The sequence below is a fragment of the Coloeus monedula genome (assembly GCF_965178545.1).
Source record: "Coloeus monedula genome assembly, contig: HAP1_SCAFFOLD_200, whole genome shotgun sequence".
NCBI lineage: Eukaryota > Metazoa > Chordata > Aves > Passeriformes > Corvidae > Coloeus > Coloeus monedula.
The window spans coordinates 62,943-79,770 of record NW_028120721.1 but is presented as its reverse complement, the minus strand read 5'-3'; the positions used below and the strand labels follow the sequence as shown (position 1 = coordinate 79,770).

Here is a 16,828-nt window from a genome sequence, read left to right as displayed (position 1 = left end):
GGGGGCTGCGCACCCCCTCTGCCCCCTCCCCAAATTCCCTCCCGGGGCAGCAGGGGCTGCCTCAGGAGCCCTGTGGGCAGGGAAAAGGGGGTGACACCGGGATGGGGGAGGTCACACATGCTCTGGGGGGACACACACGGCCCCTGGGGACCCCCCCTCACCTTCTCGTGCAGTGCCAGGAGGGTGAACCCCAACATGGAGCCCCCGACCCATGGCAGCATCTTGGGGGTGGGGTCTGGTGGCAGCTTTGGGGGTCTGCGGGAGAGAGCACAACTGCCCTAAAACCCCCTCCCAGCCCCACAGCCATTCCCAGACCCCTCAAATCACCCCACAGCTCCTGGCCAGGAACCCCCCAACCACTCCCTGCATCATAAATGACCCCAAGAACCACAAAATTCTCTCCAAGCCACACAGCCCTGCCAAGATCACCAAAACTCTCTGAGAGACCACCCCAAAAGGCCCCTCCAAGCACCACCAATGCCCTCAAGAGACACAAAAGCCCCTCCCAGTCCCCCAAGGAGCCCCCAGACCCCCTCCCACCCCCCATGGCACTGACCAGGACAGGCTGGGGCACAGGAACATCCACAGCCCAGAGCAGCTCAGGCACTTCAGCAGTGATTTGGGCACTTTGGAGGTCACACCCCAAAGGGGGAGACCCAGGGCAGGGACTGGGACAGACAACTGGAATTCCTGGAGAACAGATGGGCTCAGGTGAACATGTTCTGTCAGCACAACTACGAGACTGTGGCCCCAATCTGCCCAGCTTCAGACCCCACAACACTCAGATCCTCCCGAATATTCCCCTGAACAGCAAAGTCACCCCCAAATTCCGGTAAAATGGTGCCGCTTTAGATCTCTTTGTTTAATTTCTTTATTTTTACCCCAATTTTGGTTGTTTCAGTAGGATTAACACAGAAGTTACTTAGTCTGCAGAAGATCTCCAAGATCATCCAGGGTTGCTTGATACCACCAGAAGAAACAATTGGACAGAGTAGATGAAAATTTAGGGTGTAAAGGTAAAAAATCAGCTCTTCCCATTGAATCTCCAATGTTGATCTGAGTCCCAATGGATGTTCCTGCCCCTGCATTCACCCAGGTGCCTACAGGGATCCAGGAGAACGTGGAGAGCACCAGCCAGGGCTCTTCCCAACCTGGATCACAGGGAATGTGGGTCACCAGGGCTCTGCCAAACGTGGCTCCTCTGATGGGAGATGGAGTTGGAGCAGAGGACAAAGCTCTTGCCACAGTCGGGGCACTCGCAGGGCTTCCCTTAGCGGTGCCTCTGTTGGTGTTGGGTCAAGGTAGAGCTCTGTGAGAAGCTCTTCCCACACTCAGGACACTCGTAGGGCCTCTCCCCGGTGTGGATGCGCCGGTGGGCGATGAGGGTGGAGTTTTGCTTGAATCCCTTCCTGCAGTCGGGGCAGCAGAAGGGTCTGTCATCTGTGTGAATCCGCTGGTGCTGGAGGAGATTGGAGCTGGTCTGAAACCTCTTCCCACACTGGGGACACTCGTGGGGCCTCTCCCCGGTGTGGATGCGCTGGTGCCTGACGAGGTGGGAGTTTTGCTTGAAGCCCTTCCTGCATTTGGGGCAGCGGAAGGGCCTCTCATCCGTGTGAATCCGCTGGTGCAGGAGGAGATGGGAGCTGCTCCGAAACCTCTTCCCACACTCGGGACACTCGTGGGGCCTCTCCCCGGTGTGGATGCGCCGGTGCTTGATGAGGTCAGAGTTGTACCTGAAGCCCTTCCTGCAGTCGGGGCAGCGGAAGGGCCTCTCATCCGTGTGAATCCGCTGGTGCTGGAGGAGATTGGAGCTGGTCTGAAACCTCTTCCCACATTCCCCACACTCGTAGGGCCTCTCCCCTGTGTGGATGCGCTGGTGGACGATCAGGTGGGAGCTCCACCTGAAGCTCTTCCCACATTCCCCACACTTGTGGGGCTTCTCCCCATCGTGAAGCTGCTCATGAACCACTAGCTCTGACCTCTGGCTGCATCTCCGGCCGCCTTCCCGGCACAGGGTGGGTCTTTCCTCCTCAGAGCACCCTGGGCTGCATTTGCAGCCCCTCCTCCTGCGGGATCTCTGGGGCTTTTCCTCCCCGTTGGATTCCTGTGCCGTGGAGCCGCTCAAAACGGCCTCTTCTACCAGGTTCTGCCGCGGGGATTTGTCCTCCCTGGGCTCCATGCTCAGCTCCTTGTCTGGGGAGGAAGGACAAGGATGAGCACTTTGACTTTACAGGTCCTTCTGCCAAGTCCATCTCTAGAAATCACTGGGCACTGTGTGTCCAACCAAAAATCTGCTCTGAAAAAGCATCTCAGGAGTTCCCCCTCTCTGGCCTCTCTGTTTTGGGGTTCTGGGGCTCCCGCCTGTCCTGGCTGCTGGCGGTCCCTCTTTTATTTGAGTCCCCCTCTCTACTTGGTCCCCGCTCTCCCCAGGCTGCTGGGAGTCCCAGGAATCCAAAAGCTCCCCCCTTTGGTCTCCCCACTTAGGGATGCTGGGGGTTATGGGGTCCCCAGGTCCCTTCTCCCCTTATTCTCTGCTTCGGGGTGCAGGGGGTCCAAGGAGTCCCCCCTGCCCCTCTCCAGGCTGTTGAGGGTCCCGCGAATGGCGGCGCTCCCCCCTCTCTGGGCTCCCCACTTTGGGGCCCTGGGGGTCACAGGGGTTCGCTCCTCCAGACTGCCGGGGCTCCCCTGCTCCCGGTACTGCCCCTCTCTGCTCGTCCCACTCTGGGGCTCCCGAGGTTCCCCCTCCGGCTCTCCCAAGGGGTCCCGCAGCCCCCTGGCTCCGGGCTGGAGGTGGCCGTGCCTGACCCACCAGCATGGGGTGGACCTGACATCCCACCACCCCCCACTGAGGCTCTGCCAGCAGCCAGCACAGGGACCCCCCAAAAACACCGCCTGGGGACCCCCCAGTATCCCCTCAAGGGGCACCTACAGCTCAGCTCTGGACTCCTGCAAGATCCAAACATCCCCCCCACAAACACCGGCCCAGGGACTCCCCAGGATATTTGGGCCAAGCTCCCCCTCCCCATCACCTGTGGGATGGGGGGGTCGATGCTCCTTGGGGTGAGGGGCCTGCAAATTCTGGGACCGCTGGACCCACGAGCTCCCTCCTCTTCCTCCACCTTCTTCTCGTCTTCCTTCATCTGTCCTCCTCCTTCTCCCTAATCCCACCTCCTGCTCCTCCTCTCTCCATCCTTTCTCCTGCTTCTTCCCCCCTTCTTGTCTTCCATCCCTCCTCCCCTGTTCCCCAAGCCCCTCACATCCCACGGGAGGAATGGGAATGGAGCCAGGACAGGTCGGGATGGGCAGTGCAGGGCTCTGGGCTGCTCCCACGCCCTGGGGTAACCTGGCCAAGGGAAAAGATGCAAAATTGGTGGGTGGAGATAAAAACTTGGTGTTGTGGTCACCCTGGGTGGGGACTTCCACCCCTCTGGTCTCATGTCAGGATGGAGAGGGGAGCAGGGAATGCAGAGACTGATGGGCGATCCCAAGGGATTTTAGGGGCAGGACGAGGGCTGCTGTGAGTTCTTGTTGGGAGAGGTCAGCCCGGAGACCCCAGAGTGTTCCCAGGGCCCTGGGATGGAGAGTTGTCACCACCTTCTGCTTCAGGTGGTGGTTCTGGAGGGACCTGGGCTCCTTGGGGCTCTTCCTGCAGCCGAGAACTTGTAGGGAACCTCCTCCAGGTGGCTCCTCCAGGTGTTCCAGGGGCTTGGGGCTCACGGTGAAGCCCTTCCCAGAGTCTGGGCATCCATAGGGGCTCCCCAGTGTGGATCCCCTGGTGTCTGGGGAGGCTGGAGCTCCTATGAAAGCTTTTCCTGCCCTCCTGGCCCCTGTAGGGTCTCTCTCCTCTGAGATGGCACCTCTGGGCAAAGCTTGGGCAGACACAGGACTTCTCCCCCACTTGGATCCTGTGCTGGGAGATCAGCTCCGTGCTCCGGCCAAAGCTCTTCCCACAGGAGATCAGTCCCCTGCAATGATGGCAACTTTGGGCTTCTCCAGAACCCCTCCCACTCCTCTGGAGGTCCCACCCCCCATCTTTCCCCTCCTCCACCCTTTTCCCATCATCCCCCAATCCTCATCCACCAACGGACCCCACGAAGGGGAAGGGTCCCACTCCCTTTTTCCTCCCTCTCTCCGATATCCCCCTCTCCTTTCTCATCCTCCCCCAAAGCCTCCGTGTCCCACGTACCTGGTTTGGGGCTCTCAGTTCCCTCTCCCACTCAGTCTGGGGAGTCCGATCCCCTTTTCACTGCTCTCCCCCTCTTTAAAACGGGTCTCCCTTCCCCCCCCCCGCCCCTCACCCCAGAGCTCCTCGCCCGCGGCCGGGGGGCTCCCAGCACCACCAGTGCCACCAGTGCGGCCCCAGCTGCCCCCACACGCCCCATGCCCAGCGCCGGGCGCTGCCCACAGCCCCAAAGCAGCCGCGCTGTGCCCTGGGGGGTCCCCAGAGCGGCCCCGCCCCGCACGGCACTGGGAGCACCAGTCCGGACCAGTGCGGAGCGCGGGCGGGCGGCATCAGCCGTGCCCGGGCAGGGCCGGGCCCCGCGGGGCTCCCGCCCGCACTCGGCCCCCACCGGGACAGCGCGGGGGGGCCCGGCCTGGCCGCCCCCACCTCCCCCTCCCCAAATTCCGCTCCGGGGGGCGCTGGCGGCGGGGGGGGCTCAGCTGGGGCCAGAGCTGCCGGAGCCACGTGTCCCCCGCTGCCGGCACCACCCCCTCAGGATTAGGGGTGCCCCAAAACTCCCTCCGAGCTGCCGGATACCCCGCACGCCCCTCAGGAGTGGGGTCCCCCCGGCCTCATCATCCCCAACCTTCGGCTGCCTCAGCCCAGGCCCCATCCCGCCCATCCCCCTCCGCCACACTTCATCCCACCCCCCAATCCACATCCCACCCTTCCCGGGCCCCATCCCGCCCCATCCCATTTCTCCCGGCAGCCGCCACCGGGACCCCAAAAACCCCGCGTGCCGGGGGCTCCCCAATATCCCCCAAGGGGCATTTCCGACTCACATTTGGAGCCCTGCAAGATCCAAACATCCGCCTCCCCCCCCGCCCCACCAAACCCCCTTCCCCCAGGAACCAACAAAGATATTTGGGGCTTGGTGCTGGAGTCCTCCAAGCTCCAAAAATCCCCTCTCCCAAAAATAACCCCAGTGACTGCCCAAGATATTTGGGGCGAGCTGTCCCTACCCGGTCACCTGCGGGATGGGGGGAGCCGAGAGCTGCGGACACAGAGAGCGATGGATGCACGTGGAGGCTCCTCTTCCTGCCTCCTCTGTCCTGCCTCTTCCTCCCGCCCCTCCCCTTTTATCTCTCCTCTTCCTGCCGCTCCTGCTCCTCCATCCGCCCTCCCCCCTCGCTCTTCCTCGTCCTCTCCTGCCCCTCCCCCCCTCCTCCCGTTGTTTGTGGCTCCCATCCCGGCTTTGTCTGGCATCAGCCCTGGGGCCGTCCCGTGCTCAGCAGCAGCAGCAGCAGCAGCAGCATCCTGTGCTCTGGCAGCACTCGCTGCTCCTTAGGGAAGGCTTTGGCATTTCTGCCGGGCACAGACACTGAAGCTCACCCCGACCTGCCCCGCTCCCATTGCTGTCCCCTGGGCGCTGGGCAGCTGCTGTGCCAGGGCAGCCAGAGACACAAAGGAAGCCAAGTCCAGCCCAGCTGCCCGGGCTGATGCAGACGAGCCCCAGGGCCGAGGTCCTGCAGAGCCCCACGGAGCCCTGGGCTCCTCGCTGGGAACGGGCTGTGCTGCGGCTGCCACAGCGGCCACAGCGAGTCCTGGGGCTCCCCCGGCGCCGCTGCAGCAGCACCCAGGTTCCACCTCCTGTGCCAGGCCCTGGCCAGGGGCCATCAGATCCATGGGCTCCGTGCCGAGGGGGAACACAACAACAGTGGATCGGATGCAGCCCCCAAGGACCTCGAGCAAATCGTGCAGGAACATCCAGACCTGGAGCTGACGTTTGCAAAGCTGCAGCCGGCAGAGTTCTGTGGCGCAGGAGAGCCGGCACGGGGAGAGGAGACCTGCAAGGAGCTGCAGGAGAAACACCCTGAGCCTCAAAGGCCGCCACAGCCTGAATCTGTGCTGGGGAAAGTTCTTCCTGTCCGGGAAGAGATCCCGGGATGAGGCAAAAGCCAAGTTCATGGCTGGTGACACGATTGCCGTGCAGGGAGGGCAGAGGAGGGACTGCGGGCGGAGACTGGGAGCCCGGGAAGGAGGGAGGGGTGGGGAAGGTGTTTCTTTAGGATTTGTTTTAGTTCTCCTTGTCCTGGTGTGATTGGTTTGGAAATAAATTCCATTAATTTCCCCAGCTTGGGTCTGTTGTGGCCCTGGCAGTGAGCAATGAGTGTACTCTCCCTGCCCCGATCCCAGCCCACAAGCCTTTCCTTCAGTGCTCTGTGTGCTGCAGCTGTGAGCAGAGTGCCAGAGCGGCTTTGGTGGCCCCGGGCACCCGGCCAGGGCCAGCCCAGCGCAGCGGTGCCTGCAATTCATTCCCTCGGCTGCAGCGCTGAGCGGCCGCAGGGCGGGTCCGGCTGCGCGGGCAGGCGGCTCCAGAAGCACCAACTGCGCCCCACGGGACAGGAGGAGGAGGCAGGGGGTGCCGGGGGAATCTCCTTCCTCCGAGCCGGCAGGGCCAGGCGGGAGAGACTGGAGAGAAGGAAACGGAGAGGAGGGACGAGGCTGGAGCTGTGGAGAGCTGCAGGGATGCCGGGGCAGCCGGGAATTTTGTTTTCCAAATCTCTGGGGCGAAAGGAAGCGCTGTGAAATCCGTCATGGAAAAGAGAGGAGAAATAGCGATTGATGGAAACCGACACCCCTTGGGACTCAGTTTCTCCCTCTGCATTGCAAAAGCTGACAGACCCCGAGTGCCGACGGACACCCGTCCCCGGCGTCACGGCCCAAGGGATCGGAGCTGCGGCTGGCGGGGCTGGAAGCTCCGTCCAGCAGCTCCGCTGCCGCCCCCAACCCTCGGGCTGGACCGTGGGGTCTGGGACACAGCCCCGTGCTGGGGGGCGGCAGCGGGAGCCGCGGGGCCCGGCCCGTGGGGGCGGCCGGGCTGGAAAAGTGCGCGGGGCCCCAGCGCGGTGTCCCGGTCTTGTTCCTCACCTTAACACAATGTCTTCAACTCCCTGCGTGCCCTTCATTTAATCAGCATTTCCTAAATGCTGACCCATCCCATCATCAGCTCTACCCGGAACAGAATTTCCCAGGCCATTCCAAGTCCTTTATAGTTCTGAAAATACTGGGGCCAAGCCCTACCCGTGATTTCCCCCACCCCCGCCTCCGTGCAGACCTTGTTGTCTGCCAGCACCAGGATAGTTCCCACTGCCCCAGGTCTGCGTTTAGCAAAGCCAACAGTACTTCTACCACTGCTTTCTGCAAGACCCCAATTGAGTCTTTACATTTCAACATAACCAGATGATGTCTACTTAGCATGAAATGTAGTTCCTGTCCAAGAGTTGCATGTCCCAAGCAATTTCTTAGCAGAATAAATTTTAAATCCTTTGGGTTTCAGTGTTTGGAAATCATCTGCTAGTGTATATAGCAACTTCACTACATTCTTATTTTCATTATCTCTGTAGAGCTAAGGAATTCCAATTATGAAAGGCTCTATTCTGTAAGCTCATTAAAAGTTAATATCTACCACAACACTGTCTATTTTATTGGTTCTTTGCAATTGCTTAGCAAAGAAAATAAGCACCAGGCTTTTAAAGAGAGAGACACACTTTCTTACATAGAAAGACACAATCTTGTTGCCACCAAAGCACTCACACAGGTGAAAGTCACAATTTTCCTGCCTCTTCCTTCCTTTCCAAACCAGTGCAGCATGAGAGAAAGCAGCTGTTTCCCGAGGCCGATGGGTCACAGACAGGTAAGGTGACATTGAGGCTTGTTCCTCAGAGGCAGTCAGCAAGCAGCAGATGATGATCTCAAGGATCCAGGTGACACCATCACCCTCTCAAGGGAGGAATCCTTTAAGCAAGCACATTGCTCATCACTTCCATCCTGCTTTGGTTTAATGAACCAGCTCTTCCTGGCAATGAGCAGCAAGGGGATCTAATTTGACTGTTGCTATCCTTTTACATTTTATTCAATCATTCCATCAGAACAGGCATTTTACTTTTGTTTCAGTTACTCCAGAGGACCTTGGCACAAAGCAAAATGAAGTCAAATGAGAAATAGCTAGCTTAAATTTATATACACCAACAAATCATGCTGTGTTTCAACAAGTGTAAGAGAGACGTGGGACTTTCCTTCCCTCTGAGCAGCTGCAAGCATAAAAAAAGCAATGATGCAACCTTCATTAATAAAACTTTCTTAGAAATCTCTTCTTATGGACAGATTCAACATCTGCAGGAGATACCCAAAACACACTCATTGTGCTGCACTTCCCCTTTTCCATTCACGTGTTATATATACTGAAAATATGTTACCGAGTAGCTATGAACACACCATGCTCCCAGATTTTCCCTAAGTAAAACATGTATCTGTGTATGTTATAAATGATCAAACACAAGGGAGAAAAGCCTGGCACAGACACTGCAGCAAAGGAAATTCATCACATTACAGATCTCCCCTGATACTGAGATTGGCCAGGACTTTCATCAGTGATGGGAAGGAATTTCTCATCTTCCCATTTACAGCACCTGAGGCAAGAAGGACCCAACGCCTTAAGGGGTGTCCAAGATAGCACAGAAATTTAAACAGAGCCATTTACAAAGGGCAGCAACTCATCTGGCCAGTTCCCACCTCAGATAACTATCTGCAGAACCCAGAGCAACACAATACTCCAAGGAGCAGTGAGATAGCCAGAAGGTTCTCAGCTCAAGAAAATCAAGCAAGAACAGGATGTTCCTTAGCCTGGCTAACCCAGATAACATCTCCCAGCCATTAGCATGAGATGAAACAGAAAGAGAGAGGCTGAATCACTTGCAGTGTACAGATACTGCCCGAGGGAAATGTGACAGGTGACCTACAACATAAAAAATGCACTTAACTGTAAAAACTAGGAAGTGAAGCTAAAAATGAGAAAAATTAAAAGCTGTTCTTGGATATGCAGTAAAAAGCACACTGACATCATAAACGGGAGAAGGAACACAAAAGCACCCAGCTGTTCAAAAGCTGTGCAGTTAAGGTACAAAGAAATCAATGGTTTTTTAAAGAAAAAATCCCTCACAAGGTGAATGAGCTCAGTAACGCTCAAACCAATATTATTTGTTAGAAAAATCATCTGCTCCAGTGCCTGAAGCAAAAGGTTTGCCATTTATTCCATCATTCCTTCAAATCCAGGGATTAGTGAGAACTTCTTAACAAATTCCTGCCTTGCCTTATGGTCCTTCAGCTTCACCAGGGCCAAAGCTTGCTGCTCAGAGTCAGTACACAAATCCCTGTGGTGTTACCATCCTCTCCGAGTGAGAAAAGCACTCGAGATGGTGAACAAAGAGATGGGGCAGTTTCCTGATGCCTGAGAAGGATGTTCTTAAGATAAACAAAATTGCCCAATCAAAATTTATAAAGAAATGACATTTATTATGTGACCGAAATATCGGTTTTAAAAGCCACGATGGAGAAAAGCAGCTCCGAGCCCGGGGTCGGAGCTGGGTGAACACGCATAGATCTGATCTCTGTCGCACCAGACCTCCCAAGTTCACGGATGCTGCTTTGGTTGGTCCCTTCTTATACATTTTTTGGGCAGAGTCCGAATTAATTCTATTCTTCTCGTCATTTTAGCATATTCATGAAGTTTTCTTGTCCCGGAGTTGGGCTGCACAAAGCCTTTCCTGGATCCCAGGAATTGTCCATCCTGGGTGATGAGTGGGCCATTTCTGCTGATGAATGGGCCATCTCTGCTTCCTGGAACAGTTATTTTTAGTTCCCGGGATGTCCGATTCCTTATCAGATGAGATGTAGATATCAGAAGGTGGCAATCAAGTCGTTATGGTGCAAATGTCCCGGTGATAAGATCTAACCCCACCTGGGTGGAATCCTCACTTATTGTGAGAGAACTTCTTTTAGTGTTGTGAAATTTTTCTCTCAGCCAGGCTGCTGAAGGGATTTTGAAACTTGGTCTCTGTAGGGTCTGATTACACTCCAATTTTATACATAATAGCATGAATTACATACCTTATTTATAATGTTCTCAACTCAGTGGCACAAAGTCTGCTTTTGTTCAGACAGGAATGAAGAGGAAAAATGGCAGAAATTCATAACAGGGACAATGAGGAGAAACATTGGGCTGTGCACACATTCAGTCCAAGCAACATCAATGCCAGGTGTGGTTTAAAATTCACGTTTGTGCTTTATTAAAGCCACGCACTGTATTTATGGCTCTCAGTGAATTCTGTATCCAAAAGGGACACGTTAGCTGATTCAAAATTAGTTGGATTTCTTTCCTTCTCCTGTAGCAGTGCCAGTAGGAGAGGTAACAAAGGCAGTTCCCTGGCCTTCAGACATTGCACAGAAGTGGGATCCATAGATACAAACTCAGGCAGCCAAACTGCAGGTATTTCATTCAGGGCCTAAGACATGAAGCTAGGCTTCTTTTAATAAATCACAGACAGGGATGAGCTCCTGACATTAATATTGCACTCCTCCCTCTTTCTGCTGAGACAGTCTGGCCAACACGAATATCCCTAATACAGATCCAGGGCTCTGGTATAACAGCCACCCCAAAAAGCCATAGTTCCAGCTACCTTTCCTTTCTTTGCATCATACCAGGAGGAATCAAAAGGAATGAAACCTATTTCATTTATTATTACAGGTGAGAACCCCTCTAAGGACATAGGAAGAGAAGTTGTATTTTGTAACCTTGTTCTCCATCTAGAAGTAAAACAGGGGCTGGTGTGAGGCAACGAGGGCAACAGAGAAAATGCTGAAAAGAAACGGAGGAATGTGAAGCCAAATTTTCAAGCATTCCAGGCAATCACACCACTCAGGGACAGTCTACAGCTCAGCAAATCACATGCTGGAATGCAGTGGAGTATGGAGTAGGGCAATAGGGAACTGCTGAACAAAATAGGTGCTACAGCCTCTTGTGCTCAGGCTCTTAGCCCAAAGTATGTTTTAGCTCCAACTGAATGGCATTCTGAACCAGAAGAGCACTGACCTTTTGATTTTGGCAGTTCACAGTTCTCAGACAGCAGAACGTCTGTGGCTCCTCTCATCATTATTTTTGCTGTTTTCACTACTGGCCATCAAGTTTCCTGCAGTAGCCATCCATGAACCCCGGATCACTACTACATTAATAACACAGAACATGGCTCTCAGAGTGCATTAGTGAGGTACCAAGAGAAAACCCAAATGATGATCCTACTCACTGAAAAGGTAACAGACAAAAAAAATGAAAGTGTGAAAATACTTTTTAAAAGATGGCTGAAATTAGGCAAATTCTTAAAATTAAGTAAATGTCTGAAATGAAATTTAAGCAAATTTAACTGTTGCAAAGTATTCTGAATACACATACAGTACAATATACTAGAGTCCAGAATTAGAAAAACTTCTGGTCATGGAAATATGGGGTAAGGGATATGTTTATTTGGAACAATGAGTTCAGCAGAGGTCTCTTTGCTACAAATATCTTGAATTTAATTCTTCTGCCTTGATACAATCTCCTGAGAAAATAAAAAAATAAAATAAAAATCCTACAGGAAAAACTTGTGTTGGATGCAATCTCTTCACTCATACCTGATACAAAAGTCTAATTTATTCTCTTGATTTATTGTCTTAAGGAGAATGAATTAATTATTCTTCCACTCAGAAGTCTATGGCATCAATCCTTGAGTTGAATCAGAGAAAATTCAATCTCTCATGAGTTCCCACTCCATTTACTTTTCTTGTAAGTGTTCTGTTTTGTTGAAGTGAAAGCTCCTCTGGACTCAGGCCCAGAGGGAAGCCAAAGCACAGGGGTTGAATTAAAACCTTTGGACAAGCTGAGATACATGAAGTCACACCAAAGTGAAATAGAAATACAGATTTTTTAACCTTTAGTAGAAATATATGCTAAGTGCCTTAAACATTGAAAAGCTGCAGCAGAGACCTTAAACACAGTTCTTACTGCAGCAGGGTTACCTTTTCACAGAATTCTTTACTTTAGACAAAATATGGATAGAATGACACTGTTCACATTTTTTAGATGGAGCATTCACGTAAACAATAAGAGCTGATAGAAACTGCATCCACAAATCTGTGTAATACCTGTGTAACACTGGTGTGAGGCTTACGACTGTTAGAATTAGACCAGGATAGGTTAAGAAAAGGAAAACTGGAATCGTGTGTTAATCTTATTGGTCAATTAACAAATCTAATCCATAATTCTGCAAGAAAAAATATAGAGTATAGAGCATATAGAGCATATAAAGCATATAGAGCATATAGAAGAAGAAGAAGAAGCTGTTTTTGCCTGTTGTTGCTGTTGCTGCTTGCCTTTATCATGTAACCCCCTTTGAACTCTGCCTTCAAGAAAGCTGTGAGACTATGAAATACAGAACTCAGCAGAACAGCAGCCTCCTCTGCTCTCTCACCCTGGTCCGGGAAGGAAGGGTACCCCGTCCAAAGCTCAACAGCGCAGAGCCCCAAGGCTGCTGTGGGCAGCAGGGCCCAGGGGCCGTTCCCACCCGCAGCGCTCCTGTCCTGGGCTGGGCCTGCACAGGGGCTGGGGCACCATGGCTGGGGCAGCGGGGCACAGAGGGGCCACGGAGCCGCTGCCGGGGCTGACAGCAAGGCCAGGGACACACAGGGAATTTCTGGGCATTGCCTGCGCTGGGCAGGGCTGAGTGTGGGGAAGGCAGAGCTCAGCTGGCCTCGGTGGCTGCAGGAAAAGCCGAGAGCCCGAAGAGCCCCCGTGGCTGTGCTGGAGAGCAAGGCTGGAGGAGGGAAATGCGGGGCTGCTGCGGGATGGGGAGGGGGATTGAATTCCAGCAGGCACCGACGGGGGGCTGAGAGACTCAAGGGCTCCTTGGCCTGAGCCTGTCCTGGAAAAGTCTCTCAGCCCTCTGTGCCCATGAAGGGCTCCAAGGAGGAGCAGAGCTCATCTTGGCAGGACCCTCATGGAATCCCTGAGGGACAAATGCCAGTGCCTGCCCAGCCTTCCCAACGTCCCTGACACCAGAGGCCTTTTCCACATCCCTCGGTTCCAGGTCAGTGCCCAGAACACAGCACAGCCTGTCCAGGTCCTGGGGGCGATTCCCAAGGGAGGCAGCTGTGATTTCTCCCCACAGACCCACCACTCCGGTGTCTCTCTGTGCAGCCCTTGGCTGTCCTGAGCACTTTCCCTGGAGCCTCCCTGCCCTGGACGTTTGTCTGCATGCAGTTCTCAGCACAGCCCAGCAAAGAATTCAGGTGCTGTGAAAAGCGAGGTTCACTCTCCTGTTAGAATTTAAAGAGTTTAATATAAAGACAATAAGAGACACGTAAAATAAAGCAAAGGGATAACGGCCGGGTGCCTTGGCGCTCTGCCAAGAGCACACCTGATGCCCGAGGTGAGTCTCTTTTATACCATTTTTACTGTCTGTTCTCTATTCATATTAAAACTTTTCCAGGAATTGATCTGCATGGCCACTCCTTGGGTCCGCCTTTTTAGAGCATGCGTAGTCTTCTGCCTTGTGGTTTTATTTCTTTTGATTCTTGGGGTTGGGCCCGCTAGGTAAGAGTCGATGGTGGGGTGGATCTCTTAATTCTCCAGACAGTCAGGGCTGATTGCAGCTTTGGGCCTCTTTGCCCCCCGGGCAGAGCGGTGATAGCAGCTCTCGGACCCTCCTGGCTGCCCGTTCTCCGGGCGGAGCAGCCTTTGGGCCCTTTTGTTCTCTGGACAAAGTGTTGATTAGCAGCTCCTTGGGCCTCATCCTCTGCTCCCTTGGAGGTTATCTTACTTGCTCACACTTGCTAACATTCTTGCTAAAACGAGAGAAAACTACATCCACACAGCAAAAAGCATTTCTAACATTATATAATATCTACTTTAATACTTTGCGAGAAGCCAATACTATAATATATGTTTATAACAGGTGCTTTCCCAGAGGACATTACTCTGGGAGTGAAGTGGCCTCAGGGCACAGTTTGTGCCCCTGGAATTGTGCCAGCCCCGAGTGCTGCTGATGGTGTTTGTGCTCACTCGGGTTCATCTCCCCACACCCACTCAATGCACTGCTGAAGGCTCCTCAGGACACAGCAAACACGGACTGCTGGCCTGGTCACTTGGTGTCCCTCCGTGCAGGGACAACCAACCTCCTGCAGGGGAGGGCAGAGGCCAGTGCTGGGATTGCTGGTGGCAGGGGCTGGTGTGGGACACTTGCCCTGGGCACCTTCCCAGGCTGTGCCCGGAACAAAGGCACAGCCCAGGCCCTGCTCTGCTGCTCCCTCAGGTCCATCCCAGGAGCTCTGGCAGTGCCAGGACACTGCTGCCTGCCCCCCCTGCACACTCCCCCCTGCCCCTGGGCACTGGGGTTTGCTTTGCCAGGGCATTCCTGGGGCACATTCCTGACAGCAGCTCTGGAGGAGAGCGAAGCCTTCCTGCCCTGGCCCCAGGAGATGCCCTTTGCTGATGGAGCTGCTGTGCTGGAGCCCGGCTGTGTCCCAGCAGTGCCCGTGGCCTGTCCCTGCCTGTGCTCACAGCACGGACACGCAGCAGGACAGTGACCGAGCTGCCCGAGCACTCCGGCCTTGCACCCTCAGAAGGGCTGGGAAAGGGAGTGTGGAGCTGGGAAGAGCAGAGGTGGGAAGAGGCTGGGCCATTGTCCCTGGCCGTGCTGCTGTGCTGGGAGTCTCTTCCCTCCAGCTCTGCCCACAGGCACTGCCCCTGCAGAGCCAGAGAAGGGCTGAGGAACAAACCTTGGACACAAAGGTCAGGGCAGCCCCTTGTTTTGATTCAAATGCACAGGGAAGAAGCCTCCTGAAAGTCTTTGTGTTTCAAAAGAAAGGTAGATGTTCATGCAGAAATGCAAGGAGTAGTACTACAGTACTTTATAAAAAGCAGAATAACACCAGAAAAAGAATAAGAAAAAGCACCAATGAAAATATGGACAAAGAGGAAAAAGAGGCCAAGATTGTAAAGAGTTACATTCTGAAGGTTCTGGAGCAGAAAAGAGAGAGTTTATTGCTTCTGAGAAGCATCCCAGTCATCATTTTCCTCGCATGGCAGAAGGAAATAGAAAGATTTTAACTTGTGAAAAGTATCCAGTCCTCACTTTCCTCAGGGCATCCCTGAGCTCCTGGTTCCTCAGGCTGTAGATGAGGGGGTTCAGGGCTGGAGGCACCACCGAGTACAGAACTGACAGGGCCACATCCAGGGATGGGAGGAGATGGAGGGGGGGCTTCAGGTGGGCAAACATAACAGTGCTGAGGAACAGAGAGAGCACGGCCAGGTGAGGGAGGCACGTGGAAAAGGCTTTGTGCCGGCCCTGCTCAGAGGGGATCCTCAGCACAGCCCTGAAGATCTGCACATAGGAGAAAACAATGAACACAAAACAGCCAAACACCAAACAGGCACTGACAGTGATGAGCCCAAGTTCCCTGAGGTGGCAGTGTGAGCAGGAGAGCTTGAGGATGTGTGGGATTTCACAGAAGAACTGGCCCAGGGCATTGCCCTGGCCCAGGGGCAGGGAAAATGTATTGGCCATGTGCAGGAGAGCGTAGAGAAAGGCACTGGCCCAGGCAGCTGCTGCCATGTGGGCACAAGCTCTGCTGCCCAGGAGGGTCCCGTAGTGCAGGGCTTTGCAGATGGACACGTAGCGCTCGTAGCACATGATGGTGAGGAGGAAATCCTCTGCTGAGAGGAAGAAGAGAAAGAAAAACACGTGAGCAGCACATGCTGAGTAGGAGATGTGGCTGGTGCCCCAGAGGGAATTGTGCATGGCCTTGGGGACAGTGGTGCAGATGGAGCCCAGGTCGGTGAGGGCCAGGCTGAGCAGGAAGAAGAACATGGGGCTGTGCAGGTGCTGGCCGCAGGCTCCGGCGCTGATGATGAGGCCGCTGCCCAGGAGGGCAGCCAGGGAGATGCCCAGGAAGAGGCAGAAGTGCAGGAGCTGCAGCTGCCGCGTGTCTGCCAATGCCAGCAGGAGGAAGGGGCTGATGGAGCTGCTGTTGCACATTTTGAGCCTCTGGCCATGGAGTGCTGTTGAAGGACGAGACAGTGAGGAGTCAGGGGAGACTTTGCTGAGCAATGTCCAAGCCCTTTCTCCTGGCCCTGCCCCCCAGTTTTCCTTTTCTCAGAGCCCTTCCCTCAGCCCCGTGCCTGGAGCTCTGCTGGGATCTGGCCCCGTTGCTGTGACGAGCAGGGGCTGTGCCCATGGACAGCGAGGAGTCAGCTCTGCTCTGCTTCAGCGGGGACATGGGAATGGGGACAGGGGCCGGTCCTGGGGCTGGACTCCATCAGCCCAAAGTGCTCCTGAGGCAGAGGAGCTGGGCAGCATCTCCTGTGCCAGGGCTAAGGAACGGTGACGGCCAAAGGCACTTTGAGAGGGTTTCCTGCTGTGCCCAGGGAGAGCAGAGAGAGCTGTGCAAGGCAAGAGCATTGGCTGTAACTCAGAGAAGGGTGAGGGGAGCTGCTCTGTCGCTCCATCTGTCCCCAGCTGCCCCTCCTGAGATCGAGGGCAGTCACTGTGTTCCCCTGAAAATCAGCCTGGCACAGCTGAGAGCAGAGGGACCCACAGCAGAGCAAAGTGGCTCAGCCTTTCTCAGAGTCTCAGCCCCACTGCTGGCCAAGGACACTCCCGGCCCCAGTGTCCCCTGGAAGGCAGCTCACAGCTGGGATGGCATCCCGAGGGCACAGCGAGGGTCCTGTCCATGGCCCTGCTGGAGGAGAGCCGGCTCATTGCCAGCCTCCCAGCCCGGCGTGCCCAGAGCTCC

General features: G+C 54.6%; 1 protein-coding gene across 1 annotated transcript; it reads right to left on the bottom strand.

The window, feature by feature from the left end:
• Positions 1 to 15,102: 15,102 nt before the first annotated feature.
• LOC309585737 (olfactory receptor 14J1-like) lies at positions 15,103 to 16,071 on the bottom strand (the record flags this gene model as incomplete). The annotated part of the gene is made up of 1 exon (XM_082303620.1): positions 15,103 to 16,071. One exon carries the CDS (start codon positions 16,069 to 16,071, stop codon positions 15,103 to 15,105), a length of 969 nt encoding a protein of 322 aa, XP_082159746.1.
• Positions 16,072 to 16,828: the final 757 nt, after the last annotated feature.